This window comes from Lachnellula hyalina (genome assembly GCF_007821495.1).
Source record: "Lachnellula hyalina strain CBS 185.66 chromosome Unknown contig00059, whole genome shotgun sequence".
NCBI classification, from domain to species: Eukaryota; Fungi; Ascomycota; class Leotiomycetes; order Helotiales; family Lachnaceae; genus Lachnellula; species Lachnellula hyalina.
Window position 1 is genome coordinate 118,489 of NW_022157173.1, and position 24,513 is coordinate 143,001.

Consider the following 24,513-nt stretch of genomic DNA (forward strand, 5'->3'; position numbering starts at 1 on the left):
CTCCTAGCGCAGCTTCTCAACCCCCTCCGAACCTCATCATCCATCCCTCAACATGGCAGAACAGAAGCTAGTCTGGAATCCCGACAACGTCAGGGACGTTGCAGAGTCCGTTGGCATATCCTCCCTGAACGAAGAAGCCGTACGATCGCTCTCCCAAGAAGTCGAATACCGGGTCGGTCAAGTCATAGTAGAGGCGATGCGATTCATGCATGCGGGGAAGAGAACAGTACTAGGAACGCAGGACATTTCACAAGCATTGAAAGTGCTAGATGTTGAACCGCTCTATGGCTATGAATCTACGAGGCCACTGAGATTTGGGGAGGCCTCGTTAGGACCGGGACAACCGCTGTTCTATATTGAGGATGAGGAGGTGGATTTTGAGAAGTTGATCAATGCGCCGTTACCAAAGGTCCCTAGGGATATGTCGTTCACCGGTATGTTACTTTATGAGAATGGAAAGGGATTCAACTAATTGTATACAGCACATTGGCTTGCCGTAGAAGGCGTCCAGCCCTCAATACCCCAAAACCCCACCACCGCCGAAGCACGAGCAACAGAACTGGTCCCCAAAGGTCCAGGCGCAAATCCGAGTCTTGCAGCCTTAGCAGGCAACGACAACGTCTCCTTCAAGCCACTCGTAAAGCATGTTGTCTCCAAAGAACTTATCCTCTTCTTCGACAAGATCAAGGCCGCAATCCTAGACGAAGACCCCGATCCCGAAGTTGTCATCCTGCGTGAATCAGCCCTCGAAAGCGTTCGCTCAGATCCAGGCCTACACCAGCTAGTTCCCTACTTTGTACACTTCATCGCGGAGAAAGTCACGCACTCCCTAAACAACACTTTCGTGCTGCGCCAAATGATGGAGCTAACAGCAGCTATGATCGCCAATAAATCCCTCTTCATACAACCCTACGTCGCGGCCCTCGTGCCCCCCGTCCTAACATGCCTCATCGGCCGGTCTCTCGGTCCCGAAACGCCTGCAAACCTACAGGCGCAGTTCCAGCTTCGTGAGCTAGCATCGTCACTGATAGGGCAAATCTCAAGCAAGTATGCAGAATCCTCGCTGCAGCTCCGCCCACGTTTGGCAAGGACGTGCTTGAAATACTTCCTCGACCCCTCCCGCTCCCTCGGCGAACACTACGGCGCCATCTCCGGACTGCTCACAATCGGTGGTCCAGAAGGCGTGCGTTCTGTCCTCTTGCCAAATATCAAGCCCTTCGAATACGTGATTCAAAAAGCTCAAAACGAACGTGGTGCCAATGACGAGAGCATACGCATGGTTATCGCTGTGCTTCTCAAAGCAGTCATGAGTATTGTTGATCCTGCTGCTGACGCTATGACCAACGGAAACGGGACTGCGAACGGAACGGTGGCGGCAGAGGCGCCGCTCGTAGAAGAGTATCTGGGGACAGTTGTGGGCAGTAGGGTTAATGCGCTCAGTAATAAGGCATTGTGTAAGGCAGTACTCGAGGCGCGGGATAAGAATTAATGCCCTTCATTCATTGTTTCACTCACTCAATCCCCTCATTTCATTCATCTAAAACTGTAGCTGTAGCTGTATCACAACATGAAAGGGGGCAAATAGGGCAATCATCTGCGGGGCGTATAGGGCGTTCGGGCGGGGCGTGACAGCAAATCCATCTACTATATTGAACTCAAACACGCATTATACTTTCCATGTGACATCCAATCATATACCTCACACGGGCATCGGTTGCCCGATCGGGTTTTGTTGCACTTCGCATTTATCGCCCTTTTTGCCCTTTTTGCCCTTTGCCCTTCGCCCTTTTTTTCGCCCTTTCCGTGGGGCGTTTTGGTCCCCCGTGGCTTTTCGCGGGCGACGATTCCCTACTCGCTGACGGGGCCCGATTTGCTTTTTCACAGCATCGGGCAGTGATTTTAGGGCAGAGAAGATAGGGCGAGGGCGAAGGCGAGGGCGAGATCAAAAGTTCTACTTCGCATCGAGGTCTACGGGTGATTTGATCATTGTTAGAGATGCATTTACATGTACAGTGTTACAATAAACTGCTAGGCTCACGTCAAATGGATTTGCCAATGCGACAGAGTTTACAACAGGCCAGAAAGCCTTGATTTCTATGTTTTTTGAAGCCAGTGAAGAATACAGATATCCTCGACCCAAATGCCGACCCCGCGCCTAATCAATGCAATGCAATACACCTAATCTAATGATATACCCTCCTCTTCTTTTACACTGGTCTCCTTAAAGGATGCGCTTCTGTATTCAGCACATACTCATCCAAACTAATGACCCCGACATCACTATACAATAAGTAAAAATATTTTAACGTTTCAGCAAGCCAGAAACTCTCCATCTCGTCAACTTGCACGGGAGCAGCATCAAGCACGTTATCTATGGCACACGCGGCGATGTCGGTGGTGCAGTGCGCGATGATGGCGCGGAACATGTCCCAGCCGGCATCGGTCCAGTAGGAATTGCCGGTTATACGATACATGATAAAGACGGATTCAATGGCTTCTGGTCTAGACACATGTAAGTAGGGTTACGAGGACCTCGTAGCACCAGGAAAACATACCTCAACAGATATCTCCCATCCGTAATATGCACAAATCCAGGCGAAAGCTTCTTCTCCTTAATCCTAGCCCTTATAGTTGCGTCATCAGCATCAGGATCAATAGCCTCAAACCACTTCTTGCTACTCCATGGACAATGCTTCCTATCCTCACACGGGACAGCTGTGAAAGTCTCCGGCATAATCCCCGAAATTGTATTCCTGTACGCCCAGACACAGCCATCTGTAAGTCTAGCCCCATCTGCCAAGTCTTCAGGTCGGTTAAAGAGCTTGCCGGCAATGGCAAGCATGCCGCCAGCAAAGCAAGTTAGATGCTGTTGTTCAGCCTTGAGGAGTGGTTCTCCGCCTTTGAAGGCGTTGACGGTTCCTGATATTAAGATGTCTTCTTCTTTGACTGTCATGGGACGGAAGAAGAGATGCTCTTGGGCTACTTCGATGAAGTTTTCGTACATAGTCCGGGTTTGCTTGGATTGTCCTCCGAGCATCATGAATTGCTACCACAATCAGTACCTGTAATTTGAACATTTAAGAGGGAATTTACCTTTGGCAGGTACTCATAAGTCGAGTCGGCGAGAGCTCCCAGTGTGAATAGCTCCGCTGTCCCCGCATATGGCGACGCAAGTGCGATGCTTTCATTGACATGTGTGGCGTCTACAACGGATGGCCACATCCCAGGCAGATTAGTTTCGCTTTGCCACTTCTCCAATTCATCCGTGACTCGCTGAATACCATCGTAGTATTTGGTGTTCCCAGTGATTTGAGCAAGGCGGGTGAATTCCAGGGACAGAGAACCAAGCACAGCTACGACGACTGAACGACTTGGCATATGATCGTGTGCATTATCCTTCGTTCTGGAACATGATCAGATAGAACTTGGCAGAAATTAGGAAGTAACTTACGAGGACCAATGATAATGCGGAGAAGGCATCCTGTTCGGAGTATCAAACGCAGTATATAATATCTCTGCAAGCTCCAAGGCCTTTGTCATCAAAATAGGATACTTTCCCCCTGTGAGATCCCACGTAGCAATCAGACCTCCCAGATGCCGAATCGTAGTCTCAAAGAGATTAATCTGGCAACCCTCCGTATGTGTAAAATCTATGTTCTCCAATTCCTTCAGCGCAATATCGAACTCTTCATACAGCTCCATAATCCACAGCGTATCCAACGCATCCACCATTGTAGCTGCCCATCCGCAAAACGGAGATTTGTACCCGCCAGCAATGGGCCGCAATTCGTCTTGCGCCCATGCCTCCTTCTTGTACCCTCTCCACGAGTGCAAGAACGCGTCGCGAATCTCCTTCAACCTCTGCAATCGCACTGCCTTTGCTTCTGCAGTCTCAGGAACAGGCACATGTTGGATCTTGGGGAGCTTCTTTGCGCCTTTGGGGAGTTGGAGATAGGATGCGACGGGGTATCGTTCTGGTCGGATTGGGATGGGCACGTAATTAAACTTGGTCTGCGATGATTCGAATACGCTGGAACGGAAGAAATAGAATAACGCGAGTACGAAAAACGTCAGGCCTACACCGCGGACGATTTTCTGATTCGAGGCCTGACGTCGCAGCGAGGACTGGTGAAGAGAGTTAGAGAGAGTTAAAGAGAGGGCGCGTGAGAGATATTGAATTCGACTTACCACAAACGACTTATCACGGCTACGCGCATTCCAGCGAAGATCGTCCTTGTCCTTATACCCCATATTATCGATTGTTGAATATTATCATGACATGTTCAGTGAAAGAGAGAAGAAGAGACGCCGCCAAGAATGCCATGTTACATACTTATCTAAGGAGTCGCGAGTTACACATTCTCCAACGCCGCACGGGAGCGTGCCCTGCGCCTGCCTCGGGAACCCACCAACCATTGATATACGGAGAACGGTATAAATCTCCATAGTAAATCCTAGTACTTTTAATAGATCGAGGGATGGTCATACAATTAAAGGACGAGTAACTCTCAGATTGTAAGCACTACCTTGTAGCTTACATTCTATCAGAATCCCTGGAAACCTATATATATTACATCACTTTTACTCGAGCATATTACGAGTAGGTAAACCGTGTTATGGCTTAGATGGGTTTTATAATTATATCAGGAAACGTTTAAAAACTTCATTTACCTAGCTATGACTTGAACTTGCAGTTATATGATTATATTTAGATTATGTATTCCCTATCTGTCACACCGAATGTGAACATCAAGCCAAAATCTATTTTAGGAAGTAGCTACGGATTATGTCTAAGCTTTGAAGCCCCTCTAGCGCTACCCCTATCTGCCCCACCACGCTTTCTCTATACTGCGTACTTCGTACTCCATACATCCTGATTTCGTGAAGATACAGTACGGCAGCGAGCGTGAGAGGTTCTAGAGTATCGAAAACCTCACCTGGCAGAATACTATCAGTAGCAATGCAGGAGGGGTTAACACCCAGCTCTAAAGCTAAGGACATCATGTTCCATCTTACCTCATCTTCCCTAAACCAAGTCCAATCCATTCCGTTCCCTATCGTCTTATATTGTATTGCATCTGGACTTATCTAAAGAGGAAGATGAAGTCAAATTCGTCCTGGCTCTGCCGTTCTTTCTCGAGACCTGATTTCACGTCTAGTGCGGTTCTCGTAGGACTTTGCGTGGTGATGTGCTTTTGCCGCGGGAATAACCATAATGATTGTAGAGTTGGAAACAATTGGAGTGAGCTTACAGTTGGGAACTTGGGTATCGAGTGAGAAAAAGGAGACTAGAAGGGTATAAGCCTGCGGAGAGGAGGTGGTGTGATGACTGCGGCGGATATCTTTGAGGCTGCGAAGAAAAGGTGGAAGGTCAATGTAGCCAACAGTACGTTGGTGATGAGGGTTGATTAGCGGAGGAGGACTGGATCCACAAGACAGAAAGTTATTTTGCACCTCTTTTACTTTGATTTTAGTCACGTGTTTCTAGATTGAGGGTATGTAAATTGTTTCAAGTCTTTACTGATAAATCGAATAAGGCATGGAAATCTAATCTAATCGACTTGTTGCAAGGAAATTGGTGTAAGTTCTAAGGATTGTTGCGCCCAGATTTAATGAAAAACGTATAGCCTGCTGAAAGGCAGAATCAGGTACTCAGCAAGCCTCAATCGATCATCCAAATTCTTATCGCCGCCCAGCCTCTCCGGTCTAATGTCAGCGGCAGTTGCATGAAAGAAAGTTCAGATCAAGTGGTGGCCGGTGACAAGTGGCAGGAGCCTCAAGATATTCGGTAACGGATATGGCTAGTATGGCATGGCCTAGTCGCATGATGCAGAGCTGGGCGAACGGGACCTCCATCCACACCTCCCTTGACCGAGAGGGTATATAGTCTAAGAAGAAGACCCATTGCTCTATGTGAAATACTCAGTATCAATCTTCGAAAAACAGACAAGTGATATGTGAGTATGGTGATCAAGGTCACGTGTCTCATAGGCTAACAAGGTTATAGGAAAACTTACCGTGTCGGGAGGGTTGTCCTCATTACCATCGACTGGAGGCTCGTACATTGGCATCTACAATTGCTGTCAGCTTCTGAGTCGTTGCGGGCTCAACCTTACTGAGGCTGCGAGCAAAAACAGGGCATCATTGACGGATCAGACCTGAAGACCAGCGACCGCAACCGGGAGGCCATGATCGACCAGAGAATGAGGACTCGCAACTTACTGGCATGACGGTGGAATAGCCAAAGGTATCTTGTCCCTCATAGTGGATGCTGATATGAGCACCCACGATAACGCCATTGGCCATATAGATATCGCCTCGATTCGTATGCATATACGCCAGAAGGTTGGCTGGCATTGTCGTGGTTGGGTACCAAATCACCTCGTAATTCGCCGGAGCACCTTCGACGATGCTGTGCATGCCAGTCTTGGTCGAAGATACCATGATGAACCCCTATCAGTACGCCAGTCAGTATATTTCTCGTCGTACTGGATGTTTGGGTAAAGCTGGCCAGGACTATGGTGGTTTACGTACCGAAGCTTGCCTAATGCCTTGAAACATTGGGGAGATTAGATCAAGACGATGGTCTTGCGGGGTGGCTCCTGCAAGGTCGATATCGTTCTGTTTCCAAGACATGGTTGGATTGTACATTGAACTGCTGACAAGGGGCGTGTTTGTAAAGAAGAGTCGATCTTGGTCTTGAGAAGAGATGGTGGGTTATAAAAGAAACGAGAAAGGGCTATCAGGTGAGCTGGCTCTAGTTCTGTGATGACGATTTCTTCCTATCAGACAGTATCTGTTGAAGATAAAAGGAGAATGCAAAGCGCGCTCAAAAGACTTACTTATAGTTGAGAGATTTAGCTCCCCCCAGCGGCCCCCTATACGTCATACAGAAAAGGGCTCAACGTTCAGGGCGGCCTTGTCAAGTGAGTAGGCCGCTGTCGCTAATTTTCAAGACGTCTCTGCCCCAACTACCTGCCGAAAAGCTAGTATTGGTACTGTGATCCAGAAGGGGGAAGAAACCCGTATCGATGACCTTGATCGTATGGCTGAGCAAAGTTTCTGCCTTCGTTAATGTATCGGGGGATTCATGAGCAAGTGCTTGCTTTGAAAGGGCACGCGTGATGTTGGTCAAAGCGGCCATCGACCACGAGTAGATTTTTGAATGGACCTAAGCTTTTCAAATTACTGAAGACCGGCGAATGCATATAATTCTTTAGCTAGAGGAACGGGGAAAATTCAGGTGAATAGGGTGGATTCGAATGCTTCATCTCCAAGTACTAGAACCAAGCTGAGTAACTGCAAGTCGAGTAGTCCTCGAGCGGCGTTGAGAAACAATTCACACATTCACTACACGCAAACGCTTTTTGCCCTCTCAAATAAAGGCCACGAAAAATCTCCGAGGGCTATGCAGTACATCTAAGAGATCCACCAGGATGGTACCGGCAAGTTTTGCCTTTGCAGGGAACGTTAGACGAGAGGTGGTATTGTTAGAGGGCAGTCTGCAAAACGAAGAACCAACGCCCTTTCCTAACAGCACGCGGCAAATAAAACAGTCTAAAGCATGTGTTTGCTTTGCCACACTGCGTACTGTTTTTCAATTAGCTCGCGACTCTTTACTTTGACTTTCATTGCGTTTATTGGAAGTCGGGGGTGGCATGTCTCAAACAAGTGCTCGAAATTAGCTTGATAATGTGTTACACACACAAAACATGAAAGTGATAAGAGAAGGATATCAAGGCTCTTGACGAATATAGTCTGCCCTAATCGCCATGGCGCAGTCTAAGGCAGGCGGGTTGTGGATAACTTCAAGTGTTAATAGTCCGTCACCCCTGTATAATTTAGTGTTGGCAGGGACATTATGTTGATGATTGGCTAAGCTGTCGAATTCACAAATGGCCATCTTGCCAACCGCTCGTATAAGTGCACTTCTTAATCCAAGCTGACGGTCATTTGCTACCACCATTGCAGGTCTCGATTGAGATGATTCATTGGAGGCTGGAGCCAGCGATGGCATCACGTGGTTTACACTACTCGGAGGCTAAAAATTGCACAGTCCATTGCCTTGAATATCTATACAGCCCTTGAGATTTCCATGACACTGTTCTCTTGGTCTCTCTACTACTGACAAAGTCTCTTCGGACAAGTCACGAATTCTATAGCCTCCCCGTGAAATCAACTATCACGTCTCCTTTCTTGTGGAATCGATAGTACGGACTGGAGGGGAGGCCTGAGCGGATTTCATCCCATTTCTAAGCCTTGGAGAGTTGCCTTGGGAGCTACAGGTGCGTATATCCGTGCAGCATTCAACCTCGTTGTTACCCAAGGTTGACTACCAAGTTCATTGGGCCGAAGCTTGCATTTTGATCACAGCTGTGCCTCCCGGTTTGTGAGTACGGAGTACCAGTATATCTCTATATCTCCATTATACCTAGGGCTTGTAGGGCACCTTTCTAGGTAGTTAAACATTACGGGAGCCCAACCTAGTTTCTTAACGACATAACGAGTTGAGTAACACATACATCTAAGTCATCAGTGGCCTCCTTCCCCACACCCCCCCTACCGCACTCCCGTTTCACACATTTGAGGGCAAAACCATAGAACTCCTTCCTCCTTCCCTCTTACTGAAGTTAAGCTTGTTCTTCCTTCCGTGAATCATAAGCAAGGCTGCGGCGAGGTGCCTGACAATCTGCCGGAGCTAGGAATGCGGCAGTGCCATCCGTCACACAACACAACCGAAGGCGATAAGTCAACGGCGGACCCGGCATCCCTGCCGGGCTGATTTTGTGGCCAATTCCCAGTCTCCGGTTATTTCTAACTCATTCGTCTTTCGTCTCCAGTCAAGCCGCCGCTGTCCTTGCCTCTCATGGCTCCGTTCAACTCTCGCCCATGCCTCCAGATGGAATCACTGCTCTGCTCTCTCAATTGCGTTTTTCTGGTTTATGAGGGTCTCCAGCACTTCGGCGTGCTTTCTACTGTATCCAGTGCCCGCCTCATCCCTGTCCGTATATTTATCCCAATTCTCCCTGGCACAGTACCAGCAAGGTTATTTATGGTCTTCAAGTTTCATAGGCTTCGAACGATATGAGAAACTTTGAAACAAGTCTCGCGGAATTTGTTTCTCTAAACATCATATGCTGGTTCAGACTTTCGTGACCACCACTGAATGAAGGCGCCTTGGCTCTTTCTTCTAGCACGTCTCCTGCCAAATGTTAGACCGAGTCAATTTTCTTTTGATCGACACGTACCGTAGTGATGCATGATGCTACGCATCGCATTAACGAATGTCTCCAAGTCGTGACTCGGGGTTCTATCCTCGCCCGCCTGAAAACCATCCCGGATAGGGTTGTACTTACGCGTCTTGAAGGTCGCGTGGAAAAGTTCTGTAACGTGCCTGAATGGATATTCATCCAGCTTGCGACATTTTTCTACCATTATTTCTGGCGAAAGAGCTTCATTCTGATGAGTCCTTTTGTGCATGACAATTCCATTCATTGCCATTTGTGCCTCTTCCATGCACATACAAAGTATAATGATAATGCTGAAGGCTGTTGCCCAAAAGCCCTTGTCTCTTGTTCTGAGTTTTGTTTGGAGATCTTTCAAGATTTCATTTGTTGTTTCAACGCGGAGACTATGCATTGCAAATTTCACTTGTCGGTTGAGGAGATTCGAGACCACGTTCGAATTCCATAGACATAGGGAAGGTCTTTTCAGTTTCTGGGTTATAGTTGCGCTGGAGTCATCTGAGTATGTTATCGTTCTCCCCATGAAGTAATGCATCGAATGCAGCATCATGGCTTTTTCGAGAAGTTTTTTCTAGAGACAGGCTTAGCAAACTGCACAGAAGTTGGGCAATTTAGCGCTTACCCTATCCTCCGAGGCTGTCGTGTGATACCGATCAATAGCCTGTAGTAACCTACTAGTAATGCTTCCGATTCCTTCCGTGGCAACAATACAAGACCCGTACATTGTCCTTGCCATATTTCTCGCGTGCGTTTTACAATTCCTCATAAGATAGTCCAAATCAATATCTTGTAATGCAACAGGTGCGGGGAATTGATCTTCAAATACATGTTTGCCATCACGAGAAATGATGAGGGGAACTTTTGTGAGTTTGTCTTTAGCTGGTGTAAATTCTGCGACTTTCAGTCGCATGGAAATGAAACGCTGGCCACAACTGATAGTTATGTCAAAGTTAGCTGTGCTGGGACTAATAATAGTCTTCTCCAGTAGTTCATTGACGGCCGTTTTCTGGAAGTGACAAACTAGAAAGTCTCTAGAAGCGTCAGTACAACCTTTCTTTGGGAAACCTACACTCACCGGGGAAGAACATTTTGCAGTAGTCGCTTAGGTGAGCTCTTGTACAAAGGCTAGGGGTCAACGACCACCTCGTATTCTCACATCTGTCACACATCTCATCCTTTCCAGAGCACTGTACGTTGCTTGTTAGTGATATAACTCTTAAAGTGTAACTCGACTTACAGTAACCTTGTGGGCCCGGCATTGGGAACATGCTCCTTTTTTGCGCGTCTCTTTAGCCTTTTTGGCATTGCCTGGTTTCAGAGGTCCTCTTCTTCCTCCAGGCCTTCGTTTTGTTGTTGGTGTTACTGCGACGAGGGATCCGGGCACTGAAGGATTGCCGTACCCGCGAAACGTCGTCATGTTTTGACCCGGTATTTCATTTGAGGCTACAGCCCGAATCGGCAATGTTGGTGGTTGTCCTTCGAATTCGGGAAAAAGTATAGCATCCTGAATTACTGGTTCTGGCCGTCCGCGGCTTTGTCCTCGGGACACCGATCCTTGAGTCGCAGAGTTGCTAAAATGGCTGAGACTTGAAAGTTCATCGCTGGTCTTCGAAGCAGATATTGGCACATATTCATGGAGGGAGTTTGGGAAGTCACGTCTTGTGAGGTCTCCAATGTCAAAATTTACTGTTCTTTTCCTAAACACTGGTTGCCAAAGTGTCATTGGCGACGCTTCAGGAGTGGAAGTAACCTCTTCGCAATTTATTGGCGTGTGTATTCTCTCTTCACGAAATTCAAAATCTGACTGCCAAGGGAAAATTTGAGGTACAACTGGCAATGCATATGTACTTTGTTGTTCCTTACAAATATTATGCTCGTAATATGACGCGTCGTAACCGAGGGGGTTTGTGATAGTAATCTCTGGGGTCCCTGCACTTGTCAGAATCTTCAGCAACGATGGAATGTCTCATGCACTCACAGTTCATATTTTGTGACTCTACATAGCTGTCCAGGTTGTGTGTGGGGATTGGTCCTGCATTGCTGTAATCCTTCGTTGACATCGGACTACTGGAGGGAATATCTGGACCTTCATACAACCTATTCTCAAAGCCAAAGTTGCCCCCATGGCCAGAATTACCCGTAGCGTATGATATGTCTTCTTCGGTACATTTTACGGAAATTTGTGGTTGCAAATAAGCATCAAGTGGAGGCCCAGGATCGAAGTCCCATTCTGCTCCTTCTCCTGTCGATGAACTAGATGCAAGAGTGTATGACTCTGAAGTTGGCGTTGCCTCCTTCCAAAAAGGATCACTGCTTATATGACTACCGTTGGAAGCAAAGGATTTGACAGATCTTTGAAGCCTTAAGCTATCTGGCCAATTGTCCGTGATTGGAAGAGGAGCATTCATTCCACATGGACGTACTCCCCCAGAATATGTTAGGCAAGGATCCGCATTAACGCTCAAAGAAGCCTGCTGAGGTTGATTATGTACACCTGAAGCGTTAAATGACCCCTTACACAGATTGAGATGGCGCGAAACCTGCGTTTGGGAAGGTTTCTGTCGTTTGGCGTTATTTTGATTCGGGTGAGGGTGAGGGCTGACGTTACAAGGCTGCGATATGCCTTGACCGAATTTAGGATTTAACGGCACTTCGCATTCAAATGCGCGCTTCGAGGAGTAATTAAGGGGCCACATTGCGATTCTCAGCCGAGAAGCTTATAGGTTTGAGATCTCTAAGCCATTATTAACCCCGAGTCTTCGCAGAGAATTTCTTTTCGGCCCCACGAGTGTTTATTATCCTGATACCTGAGCATGAAAAAAGTGGGATACGATCTTCTTTACCCTATCAAAACAGTGAGGCTCAATAGGACTGGGTTTTAAATGAGTTTCGCAAAGGTCATTCTTACTTATGCAACGATGCCCGATGTTGACACACCTTACTGGCGCCCAATATAGCCTAGCGAAATCTCCAGCAATGTCAATTGGAGGACAGCCTCACTTTCCATAAGCCGCAGTATGTACCAAAGTCAGCACCGGTGAAGCCTCGTCTTTAAGCAAGCCTTTCGGGCGCTTAAGTTCTCCCGCCACTGTTATGACAAGTGGCATACGAATTTTGCCACACCGACTTTTGAACTTTATACTCACTATCAGCGAATGCGGCTCAATTGTGTTGGTTTCAGCATTCATTTATCATACAATATGTCTTGCGGTAACACTAAAAGTGCGTGGCTAGGAACGTATTGCACTATAGTCTGCAGTCATACTCCACGTAGAACACGGCTGAGGATATATTATCTGCTGGGCGAACTTAGGGACCATTGGTGGGTCTACCTAAATTCCAAATTATACCAATATCCCACCTACCACTTGGTATCAACTGGAAGTGCTTTTTGATATGAAGCTTTCTTGTATTGTCTTGATACCAAAGACAATTCACATTACTTTTGGTCGACTTCACGTAAATTAGGTATGAGTCCGTATGGAAACATTGACTAGTGCTTGCTTGCATGAGTACTTCTGAAATAAACTCATGCAACTGCTTGATGCAAGTTCTGTGGTACCAGCAAGATTTACAAACCACCAGTTACTAAGCTTTTGCACTCATGAAAAGATTAAATGAGTGAAATCAACCTAGAAAACTTGTCCGATAAGTGATTGTTTGCTACATGAGTGTATAAGGTAGAAAAAAAGACGCGAACGAGACAAACGCTGGTGAAGTTGTAATCCACCAAAGATTATATACAATTATCAACTTGGTCATAAAGTCTTATATTCATTCTATGTAAGAGATATTCAATATATCCAAGTCTTCCTTCAACATATCTACATATCTGCGTGCATTAAAACAACACCCTCTTCAGCTGTTCGCCGACTCTTTACCTTACTCGGCCCCGGTGCCATCTCTATCCAGCCGCCATCAGGACCCCAAGTCCCGGCCTTTGTATAATCCCAGGTCGAGCTTCCCTCCATATAAGCAAAGCGGAAATATTCCGGTTCTTCCGCTTTAGGGTCTTTATTCCAAGTAAACTGTTTGTCACTATCAAGTCCTTCGTCGGTGTATCCTCTGAAACGCTCTACATCGTTCACCAAGACGGATATCCCATCGAAGGGGTCCGGCGGAGCAAGCCAGGAGAAGGCTATGGTTGAGAAGTTTTCTGCGAGGGTAATGGAAGGCGATGATATGATAGGAAGTTTGGAATGATGCTGAGCATCGCCTTGGAGCGCGTCTGGCGTTTGGAGGACGGGGTCGAATCCCCAGCGTGCAATGCCGTTGATGAAGAGGCCCATGAGAATGCCTTGGTACAGAAGTGCCGGCCGCGTTTGCATACTCGTTCCTGGAAGAAAAAGTAAGGCAAGAATGTAGTGGTGAATACGGAGACTCAGGCCAGGTAGCGCAAGGGATATGATAATTGCCCCGATAAACATCCCGTAGACACCTAGGTACCGAATAAGACGTCCTTCACGACGGAAGTAGAAAATCTGTGACACGACTATAAGAAATATGAGGCCAACGATGATACAAAGTGCCAAGATAGCTCCAGGTTGTTGTTTGAGGTCAGGAGCATTGAGTCGTTGAATAGGTATCCAATCAAGAGTATGATTGGAAAGGGCCCCGAACCAGCATCCTCCGAGCCACAGGATAGTCTTTTCAACCTGAGCAGTGAGCCCAGTAAGTGTACGTCGCACACCCATGTATCGATAGATAATTACAGCACAAAATGCCCCAGGAAGAAATTTCCCCAAAATATTCGAAAACAGGTCCGCTTTGCTGGCGTGCCATGGAGGATCTGACGCCATCCCAACGTGCCAAAAAAGCCCAGTAAATATACTGAAGTAGAACACACCAGGTGATGTCGTGAATAAAGATATTGTTATAGAGAAAGCTAACGAGACAATGAGCAGCTGCCAGCGCGCATCTTTAGCCTTGCAAGTCGTCCCAGAATGAAATGTGAATGAGGAGGGAAAGTTCGAATCAAACCCGATGCTTTTTATGCCATGTCGCTCCGACGCGGGATAATTGCTGTGCCCGCCAACCAGAGACACCACACCACAGCCGCCTTCACTATTACTGATGACTCCAGCATGAATAGCTGAGGCGCAGATGAAGGAGTCGCTTCGATAAATAGGTGTTTGGTCGTCATCCGAAGGACCGCCTATGACCAAAGGCCGATAGTTGACCTGAGTTGCTCCAACCGCCCGGGGATTGAGGATCCAGGTGCTAGCACAATCCGCGGGGCATCTGAAGGCGAACCCGCTACCGTTGAACGGTCGACAATCGTTCCCATTCAAACCGCATCTATTCCCTGGTACCCAGTATGTATTGCCACATCCAATATTTGACGGGGCTCCCCATCCTTCAATCTCTGTTGCAAAAGTACTTCCTCGCATGACCAAGGCAAAGGTCAAGATCCATGCAGAATATAGAGCAACCAAAGCAGATATCCTATGCTTCCTCTTTGGCAGGAACCGATCCAGAAGTTGAATTGGATATTCTTGTATAGATTGAAATATTGGGGTAATAGTATGTATATGTGGAGGATCTGGTCCTTTCGCCCATATTGCTGCTGCCCTACTGACCCTTCGTATCCGCACAGGCACCCATTTTATGTGTTTGTACGAGCCTTGGTCTTGCATGAAACGCGGGGTTGGAGGGGAGCTGTCGTCAGAGAACTCGTCCATCGGAAGTAGAGTCGTCTGTGTTGAATCGTCTATTGGATCATCCGGATGCTCAATCACAAGCGACCGATACCTCCCCATTTCTTCATCATTGTTGCCATTGATAACCATTGCTTAGACTCTTTTTTGAGTCAGTATCTAAAACCCGACGAAGCCGAAGGCAGGTCTTGCCTCGACAACTGCGCAACTAGTGGACTGCCAGAGTAGATTTGCCTGCAAACCTGCCAGTTTCAAGGTTGTACCATTACAAGTATGATACAAAAACGCAAAATATGTTCCAAGAAGAAGGGCAGAGCACGTTGAAGTGGTGGTGTTGTTGATATTGTCGAAGTATAGAAGAGATCACGATAAGCCGAGGCTGGGGCTGGGTGTTGCTTCGCAACTGTACCTACACTAGTCTAGGAATAGGTTAGCGCTGAGAATTACTATCAGCGCTATTCCAGTTTCATATTTTTCAACACCAAAACAAAAGTACTTGTAAAGGAAAGATCAACGTGTACACCCCAAAGCCACCCAAGAAATGTCCATTGAAACTTCGTCTATTGGTCTATCAATACCTGGTACTCACGATTTTCGCTGAGGGTCGTTGACCTGCAGATAATTCAGCGAATTCTCATCGCTTTGTGAATTATGGCCGAATCTTCTGGCATGGCTACTGCGGTTGAGAGTTTAGAAGAGCACAAGGGGCTTTTCTTCGACATATTTGGGTCGTTCGATGCCAGTGCTGTGACACCCCGACTGGGCAGACTCCGGGTAAAAGGTCGTCAAGAGCTCGAGACACCAAATTTCTTTGCCATTAGTTCTAGAGGGGTGGTTCCTCACCTCACACCAGATGTGATCTCAGCAAGCACAACGATTGGAGGAGTTCATATGGCCTTAGAAGACTGTACGTTTCATATTATATGGTCACGTGCCGTGCTTCTTTCGGTGCTTGGACTAATCAAGCACAGTTATAGAAAGGGCAACAATAGGCACACCGCCGATAATGAATTGTCCAGGATCATCGCCTATTCATACTTTTACTGCCCTTCCTCGGCCTCTCATCACACTCCTCGCTCCTCGACGAACTCCTGCAGTTTCAGCTCCCAAAGGCAACAGCGCCACAGCTATTTCTATTTTCCCTTCAACTGGATTTCAGGTTCTCTCAAATAAAAGCTACATCTCGTACATTGCAAAACTGCATCCGGATATCGCTATTTCGCTTGCCGATGTCCCACATGGCTCAATTCCTGGTTCTAAAAGAGTCGCCAAGATGGGTGATAGGACACAAGAATGGGTCACAGAACTCCTCGACTCTAAAAATGACGAGCAAGCAGTGTTTGCACCAATACTGCCCATAGACTCTCTTAGTCAATATGAGTATCTAAATCAGCTAGTAGATGAACTGACTGACGAAATTTCTGGTCTTGCGTTCTACGACTCGAATCTTCTTCCCGATATGCCAGCCACTACATCCTTTTCCCGCCTGCCGAGACTATCACTCGATGAGCCATCATCCCCATGCCAGATTCTCAGGCAAGTCTCATTAGGAATGGACATCTTTACGATCCCATTCATTGGTTTCGCCACGGAGGCTGGCATTGCATTGACTTTCCGCTTTCCTCGCCCTGTGCTTGACGAACCCTTAGTCTCAGACGGCGTTGCAGGCAGTGTTCTACCGCTAGGAATTACTATGTCTTCCAATGCTCATGCTGCTTCACTCAAGCCGCTCTCTACTGCCTGTACATGCTATACGTGCGCGAACCATCATCGTGGTTTTGTACAGCACCTTCTCTCTGCCGATGAGATGCTGTCATGGACACTTCTTCAGATACACAATAGCCATGTTGTTTCCGAGTTCTTCACCTCAATTAGAGAGAGTATCAGAAGTGGGAATTTCGTAGTCCACTGCGACGAGTTTGCCAGAGCATACGAGAGCGATTTACCTGAAAAGAGTGGACAGGGCCCCAGGGTCAGAGGTTATCACTCCAAGAGTGAGGGACCGGGAGAATTGAAGAGAAATAAAGCAGCTTGGGGAAACCTGGGAAACTTTGAACACGGTATCAATGGCTTGATACCAACTGAGCCAGCTGGGACTCTGGAGGATAAGGGCTTTGATGAGAAGGCAGATACATAAACGCTCGAAGTCGAGATCTTGAACCTTAATAGATCTTTTCATCCATAAAATTATACAACTCTCACTCGTCTTTCGAGGGGTACTAAACTCCTAGCGGCCCAGTTGGTTCAGCTTTGGGGTTTATCGTCTGGTTGCACGCTTAGCTAGACTGTCAATGCTCAGGAGATATTGGAAGTCGATGATCGGCCTACTATTCTCTCCGATTTTGCAACAGGCTTCAGGTTTCGAAATTCTATCCTTAGCTTGTATGCTTTTCATCCATGAACTGGACCCCCTTGTCCGCTGCGGGGCACCAAGGTGGTAACTAAACCACGAAGTCATGTGACAGTACTTCAATATTTCAGAAGCTCGGGTTTTTGGGCTGACCTATTTCCACGCCTATTTTCTCCTGCAGTCGAGATCAAGCTGTCTATTTCGAGGGAAATGTATTATTTATTGGACATCGAATTGTTATTGCAATAATTTGGATTTCGCTAAGTCATCCTTACGGAAGAGGTAAAAATTGCCGACGGCAATAGAACCCTCCGATTGCTGCTAGTCCTCACAAGTGGGATGGCCTTTGGCACCATCGACAAAACGTATACCTAACGTCTATTATTCAATTCGAGGACTTGGCAGTAATATTCGTACCCTATTTTCGCTATTTTCTTCGTACAGCTCGTGACTCCATGGCCAATTGTGAGATTTCAAGTTATGCCCAGCTCGATCCCCTCGAGACAGACTCTGTGCTCAAGCCATCTGACGGCGCTTTCAAGGTCAAGAAGCGAGAAAGGGCATCAATAGCGTGCACAAGATGTAAAAGAAGGAAGCAAAAGGTTCCTCGAATCCGTATTTGAGGGTATTTACTTTGAGAGAAAGCTGACTGGTCTGGCAAACAGTGCAATGGTGGTCGCCCCTCATGCAACAAATGCAACGAATCCCAGGCCACCTGTGAGTACGCGCCTAGCAAAAAGTCTACAGCATATGGTAGGCGATCATATGTTAAAGCACTGGAAGATCGTGTGGCAGAACTTGAAAGTGAAATGAGTAAGGAAGGGAAGATAAAGTATGGAGAAGATCATTGGCAACCACCAATTCGCTCCCAAGACCCTTCGGCTAGCTTTCCATCTGGTTCGACAATGCACAGAAATCAAAAAGACACGGAAAACAGTATAAATATCAGCCCTAAAGGTTGCCATAAGACCCTGCTGCCACAGTTCCCGTCTGCCCACCGGGGAAATTCTAGGGCGCTTACTTCCAAAAATACCACATCGTTTGTAGTGCGGGATCTTGTGATAGAGTCACACGGCTTCTTTGTTGGGGCAGCTTCATGCCTTGCCCTTGGCCGCGTGATAGAAGAGATTGTTGGTGTCGTGGACGTGGGACCAAAGCTTGAAGAATTTGCATCCAGTCCAGTCGCATCTATTCAGCGTACAATTGACCAAGAATGGGAAACGTCCACTAGAAACACAAGGACGTGTGGGGAAGAGCTGTTCTGGCTTTGTCCAAAGTTAGCAGATCGGCTTCTAGAGGGCTATCTGAAAATTGTTGCCAACCAGTGGCCTATCCTCAGAACTGCACATATCAGAAGTCTCCACTCCAGACGTCTAACCCTGGATAACGTCTACGATACATGCACGCTGAGTCTCATTTATGCTATTGGTGGGAAGTATCTGGAAACCATAGATACAATGAAGGGATTCAATTCAGAGGTTCTTTTCAAGGCCGCTGCGAAACATCTGGAAGAAATACTGAAGTTCACCGATATCCGAGCTGCTGTGATGTTGCTCCTCCTTACTATATATTCTCTCCGACTGATCGGAGGCCCAGGTGTTTGGTATGTGCTCTAAAGCTGCTAACTGTTTTATTTTGATGAGTTAACTTGCATGTCAGGACGTATGCAGGAGTTGCTATGCGGCTGTGTATCTGCTATGGTTACCATCGAGAGACTTATTCGCCAAAAGACCGTGTCCAGGACGTAGAGATGCGTCGGAGGATTTTCTGGTCTTGTTATTGCTTGGATAGGCAAACATCAATTGAGATGGGTCGCCCTTTTGCTATATCTGATCGAGACATTGATATTTCTGTGCGTTTCCCGATCCATGGGAACTACGTGTTGCTAATTGTTTCGTAGTTACCAACTGATATCGATGATGATGCGGAAGAGCCAAATCCCCCTCCAAGATCCTCAATTTCGCATTCGACTCATTTTGTTCCCCGGTCCACGTCTATATCTCATTTCATTCACACTATACACCTAAGACAGATCGAATCCAGGATCCAACAGACCATATATCGTGTGGACAGGAAATCATTCGTCTCAGAAATGGACATCGATCCATTTCTAGACGAGCTTGCACAGTGGAAGGCAACTGTACCAAGAGACACTATCAAAAGGTCCGCGCCCGAGATGATCGATTATCATGGACATAATAGAACTGTAAGTGTCTCTCCTCATTCGTCGATTTGAACCTGTATCCATCCACTAAAATATTTAGATGGTTATATATGAGTACTATAAAACCTTGCGATTCTTGTTATATCCTCAGCTGTTCGTACCTGAGGTAAACCCAAAATATGTCAAGTCATGTGCGGAAGCGTGCGCTGGTCTTTGCGAAGCATTTCAAAAACTTCATCAGTATTTTGAAATCAGTTTCTCAAAAATGACGCTGCAAACAATTTTCGTGGCAGGTTAGATCTCCACCGGATTCCCAGCAGTGTGCTATTGCTCGGATTTGACGCTGACCTGTGACACAGGCTTAACCATGCTCTATTGTGTATGGGTTTGCCGACACGACCCCACTCAGCTCTCGACAAGTCCCGATCTTAATATATGCAGCACTTTGCTGCATGTCATGGCAGAGCACTGGTCACCTGGAAAGAAGTATTGCGATTTGTTTGAGGTTTTGAGATCATCAGTCGCGGAGTCAATCGCTGCTGAGAAAGGACAGCAGGGATCTCGGGAGCTTTTACATGATCACAACCGCCTCAACTCTGCCTTTAACACACTCGACATGGATAACGATGGCAACTATCAATGCGCCCAGATGATGACAGATATCACAGGTACGATCTTCACTGATGCGTGGTCGAGTTGGGAGGTCGATCATACAAAGCCAGGTACTGGAAACACGCCAACAGAACAGCAAAAGCTTGCGTCCAGGGACCAGGAACTGATGGGGGAAATATATGGGTTAAATGATATTTTTGATGGCAATAATGGTTCCCTTCCAGATATCAATCTTGACTTTTATCCTGGCATGATACAGTTTCCTTGAAAGCGCAAAGAATCTAGAGGCTGAATTGTTATTCAACATCCCTCATTTTCGACACATATCCAGTATCTCAAATTGTATAACTAAGGCTTCGTCGAAGACCGTTTTAATAATAATTTGATATATTTTCAAGGTACTAGCTTGGTGGCTTTAGATGTACTGCCATCCTAACTTCATGGGCTGTGCCTTGACTCCAGAACTCTGGCGAAGCCTCAAAGACGCATCTCGCGCATTCTGTTTGATTTGTGCCTCATCCACACGGAGAAGAACGCCATTTTCAACCACTACCTCTCCATCAAGCACGACCATCTCCACATTTTCACCAGAGCATGAGTGTACTACTACTGTCGTAGGGTGCATGCCACTGCAAGTCGTATCTGCTGGATCATAAGGCGCAGCATTCAGTCCACTGGGGTCGATGACGACAAAGTCAGCCTTCTTGCCGACCTCCAAGCTGCCCAAGGTTGATTCCAACCCCAACGCCCTGGCGCCATTGATAGTGGCCATCTCAAGTATCTGTTCTGCCGGCAGCAGCGTGGGATCTTCTGCTTTGGCACAGTGAATAAGACCTGCCAGGTGCATATCTCGAAAGAGGTCATATGCATTGTTACAAGGCCCGCCATCGCTGCCGAGGGCTACATTGATATTTGCAGCAAGCATGAGTGGAATAGGTGCGATGCCATCTCCGAGCTTGGCGTTACTGGTTGGATTATGTGCAACAGATGTACCCGTACGTTGTAGGATTTCAATATCCAGATCCTCCGCAATGTGAACTAAGTGAGCGAGGACAACGTGCGAGCCAACCATCTTTGTATTCGAGCAGAATTCCAAAGGCGTTGCTTTATAAGCCTCCCGAATCATTTTCTTGTCACCAGATGCTTCTGCACAATGCATTGTCACTCTGATGTTGTGCTGAAGTCCGGCCTCCCCAATGGCCGCAAAACCTGATTCATCGGCACCTCGCGGTGTATCAGCGGCCATCCAGATATGCAGGCGGTCATTGAAGTTCCCATGATATTTCTTATGGTTCGCGATGGCGGCGTTAACAGACATCAGTGCTGCATCTTTATCCCGTACATCAGTGACTCCAAGGTGACTATGAGTTTTTGGTCCCTTGACTAGGGTGCCCTAGTGTTATATTAGTATACTATTTGCAAAGAGGCTTACGATTGAAAACAAACCCCCCGATTACATGAAGGTGTGTTTAGGAAATCTTACCAAACAGGCGCGAATGCCAACTTCGCCCACTGCTCTACTAATATTTTCAAGTCCAGCTTGCACTGGTAGCATTGGTTCTAAGAAGCAAGTTGTGCCGGTCTTGAGCATTTCAGCCATTGTCAATTTCGCTGCAATATAGCCATCTTCATTTTCGAAAGCAACCTCCATCGGCCAGATAGTATCGCAGGCCCAATTATGTAGCGGCATTCCTTCCGCCAACCCTCTGATCAGTGACTGAATCAGGTGAGCATGTACATTTATGAGACCGGGGATTACAATCTTTCCATGCAAAGATACAATCTTGGTATTCGTAGGCTTGTCTAACTTGGACTTAATGTTGCTGGTGGGACCTATGGCAGCAATCAAATTGCCCACGACATGAATCCACCCGTCGCGAATGACGTGACGCTCATGATTGACCGTGATAATGGTTGCATTTGTGTAAAGCGTCGATGCCATCTTTCCTCCATAAAACGCTTAAGTAAGGCAACGCAGAATGAATAGGATGAAATGGGAAGAGAGTCTGAGAGATTGACTGCTCACTACTCGGCTGCCTGTCACTTGTAAATTATGGGTGTCGAAGATGGACAGGCTACATTTGGGCCCGGCCCCCTGCAAGCGCCACCCCATTATTGAGAGACGGGTGCGAACGTGTGTATCGACCGGCGGCACATCCAAAAGTGCCCGTCGGAATAAATGCATATTGCCCGTAACTCTTTGTCATTCTGACTTTTCGGGTATTTCATTCAAACGGTATCTTTAGCAGCGTTATTTATAAAACAGAGAGTTTTATTAATATCCTGGATACAGCAGTATCGCCAGACACTTCACGTAAGCCGATGGAGTATGCATTAGAGCGCATTAAAATAGCACATAAAGTAGGTGTTGCTATGCTAGCTGTCTATAACAAGTTTTGATGAACCCAAGCTACTACAAAAAGAAAAGAGAAGTACAGGCATGAAAGTTGGGAATAACCTCAAAAGCACGGACCTTTCCATTAGCGAAACTCTAGCGTCTGTTCTAGCGTTTTCTCTAGCATCGCATCCATCTTCCTGTTATTAATCTTATTACAGGCCATTAACTAGTATGCCATTAATCTTCGTCATTCCGGGCGGAAGTCTATCGTTAAGTTTGCTCGTCGCTTCAGGATGCTTGTGATGAGCTCTCTGCATTCTCCTATTATAATGCTCATACCCCGTCATGCCAATATCGTATCCCTCCACGAGCGGTTTCTCAGCGGTGACAAAGTGAGGGAGCGTGGTGATCAACTCATCAGCATTCAGACCGAAGAAGAATGGCAACGAATACCTGCCTTGTCCAGACTTGTTACGCACGCGGTGGATAGTGCTCAAAAAGAAGTCATTGGTCAGTCGGCCCATCATATCCCCTAAGTTGACGACAAATGTCCCTGGCTCCAGTTTTGGCGAAATCCATTCTCCAGCCGCATTGAGAACCTCTAAACCTGAGGCATCGTAAGGATCTTGTGCGATCATCGTGACGACTATATACTAAGGTCAGCTCAATTCAAGCATGTATGAGGACTCCGAGCAACTCGCTCTGAGAAAGTTTACATACGCTGCACATCAGTATGGGCTCCCAGGCCTGTCTCGTCCTCATCACTTGCTTCTTGAGGGGGATAATACAGCGCACGGATCCCTGCAATAGGATACGTTGACTTTTTCTCAAAAAAGTCCTCCTGTTCCCCAATAGTCTTGGCCATGAGGCCTGCGAGCTGTCGTACGAGATTGAGGCAAGCAGTACGATATGCCTCCAAGCAAGGTTGCAAAGTGGGAGCATCATTTGGGTCGGGCCATAAGTTCTTGCGGCGAATGAGCTCTGGCATTTGGTCTTTTACTCCCGCAGGGTCGAGGAACGGATCATAAGCCGAGGTCATGGACTCTTTGAGATCTGTATGAAATATCAGCATGCGATAATCGAAGAGTCAAGTAACCGCCACGGTGGCCGCCACGACGACAAGAGTGATCTCACCTCCTTTCTTCAACCGATCGACATTGGTATAATATGGTTGCTCGTATCCCATGTACGAAGGCGACAATGACTGGTGCACCTTCATTTTGACCTCCATGGGCAAAGCAAAGAATTCCTTAACACTCCCGAAAGCATTTTCTACAATGCTCCAATCAACGCCGTGATTCTTGATGACGAAAAAACCTGTACGGCTGCATGCATCGCGAAGGTCAACCACCAGTCTCTCTAAATCCGCCGCGGTAGCAGTTTTGGAGTGCAACGCGGTGAGGTCGATAACAGGAATCTCTTTGAACTGGCCACCAAGTCCATTAGATATGGGCCTGCTGATACCCTGTGATAGGATGAGTTTGGATTCAACGACTCCTGCCGTCCCGATCATGACTTCTGTGCTCTCGGAAGACATTTTGCACGAAGTGTAAGGAGGTGTGGGTTGAGATAAATATATATGCGCCTTCTCTTGCCAATCAAGATCAGATTTTCAAATGTCGGAATATCTGTTTGAAGATTGCTGCTACACCACGTAAGTTTTATACAGTATTTTCGGAACTGTAGACCTTCGACTCCTCTGGGTCATCCACAAAGACGGCGAGGCTTTACAAACACCATGGCGAAATTTGACACCGACGTCTCAATACAAAAATCCTTCTATTCATTTTCGGAATATCAGACATTCCACCTCCCACAAATGATCGGCATTATGCAGAAGATGGCCGTCAGCCTTCCAAAGCTTTGGCCGCATTGGTTCGGGTAATGCACCTTTCTCCGAAACGTCCAACTACTCTAACGGAAGCTTTGCTAAGTCCGCCAAGCCGAAAGATAGATGACCCTCAACTGCATATCACTGATTGCGAAGGACAAGGTACATTTTAGGTGGGAATACTGTATCATTGTCTATGCAAACTTCAGACTTCGTCTCCCGGAAGTCAAGCTTCCACGTTTTACCCTCGTAAGCATAACTTAATCTCCGAGATAGTAAATGATCCATAATAATACACCACCTTTATCAGTTTGCA

The 24,513-nt window shown here is 46.9% G+C and overlaps 6 protein-coding genes across 6 annotated transcripts; 2 read left to right on the forward strand and 4 right to left on the reverse strand.

Annotated features, from left to right (window-relative positions):
- Nucleotides 1-52: 52 nt before the first annotated feature.
- Nucleotides 53-1,489, forward strand: taf6 (Transcription initiation factor TFIID subunit; the record flags this gene model as incomplete). Its single annotated transcript, XM_031149811.1, has 2 exons — nt 53-434; nt 483-1,489. The coding sequence occupies 2 exons, from the start codon at nt 53-55 to the stop codon at nt 1,487-1,489; spliced, it is 1,389 nt and encodes a 462-aa protein (XP_031005706.1).
- A 718-nt stretch (nt 1,490-2,207) lies between these two features.
- On the reverse strand, nt 2,208-4,251 carry mns1B_1 (putative mannosyl-oligosaccharide alpha-1,2-mannosidase; the record flags this gene model as incomplete). Its single annotated transcript, XM_031149812.1, has 5 exons — nt 2,208-2,502; nt 2,556-3,046; nt 3,094-3,403; nt 3,452-4,125; nt 4,189-4,251. 5 exons carry the CDS (start codon nt 4,249-4,251, stop codon nt 2,208-2,210), a joined length of 1,833 nt encoding a protein of 610 aa, XP_031005705.1.
- Nucleotides 4,252-13,069: 8,818 nt separating this feature from the next.
- On the reverse strand, nt 13,070-15,034 carry YIL067C_0 (Uncharacterized protein; the record flags this gene model as incomplete). Its single annotated transcript, XM_031149813.1, has 1 exon — nt 13,070-15,034. One exon carries the CDS (start codon nt 15,032-15,034, stop codon nt 13,070-13,072), a length of 1,965 nt encoding a protein of 654 aa, XP_031005704.1.
- Nucleotides 15,035-15,553: 519 nt separating this feature from the next.
- LHYA1_G004860 (Queuine tRNA-ribosyltransferase accessory subunit) lies at nt 15,554-17,039 on the forward strand (the record flags this gene model as incomplete). Its single annotated transcript, XM_031149814.1, has 2 exons — nt 15,554-15,809; nt 15,874-17,039. The coding sequence occupies 2 exons, from the start codon at nt 15,554-15,556 to the stop codon at nt 17,037-17,039; spliced, it is 1,422 nt and encodes a 473-aa protein (XP_031005676.1).
- Nucleotides 17,040-20,443: 3,404 nt separating this feature from the next.
- LHYA1_G004861 (Uncharacterized protein) lies at nt 20,444-21,970 on the reverse strand (the record flags this gene model as incomplete). Its single annotated transcript, XM_031149815.1, has 2 exons — nt 20,444-21,421; nt 21,512-21,970. 2 exons carry the CDS (start codon nt 21,968-21,970, stop codon nt 20,444-20,446), a joined length of 1,437 nt encoding a protein of 478 aa, XP_031005677.1.
- A 608-nt stretch (nt 21,971-22,578) lies between these two features.
- Nucleotides 22,579-23,903, reverse strand: encD_2 (2-oxoglutarate-Fe(II) type oxidoreductase; the record flags this gene model as incomplete). The annotated part of the gene is made up of 3 exons (XM_031149816.1): nt 22,579-23,012; nt 23,087-23,419; nt 23,501-23,903. 3 exons carry the CDS (start codon nt 23,901-23,903, stop codon nt 22,579-22,581), a joined length of 1,170 nt encoding a protein of 389 aa, XP_031005674.1.
- Between the last annotated feature and the right edge of the window lie 610 nt (nt 23,904-24,513).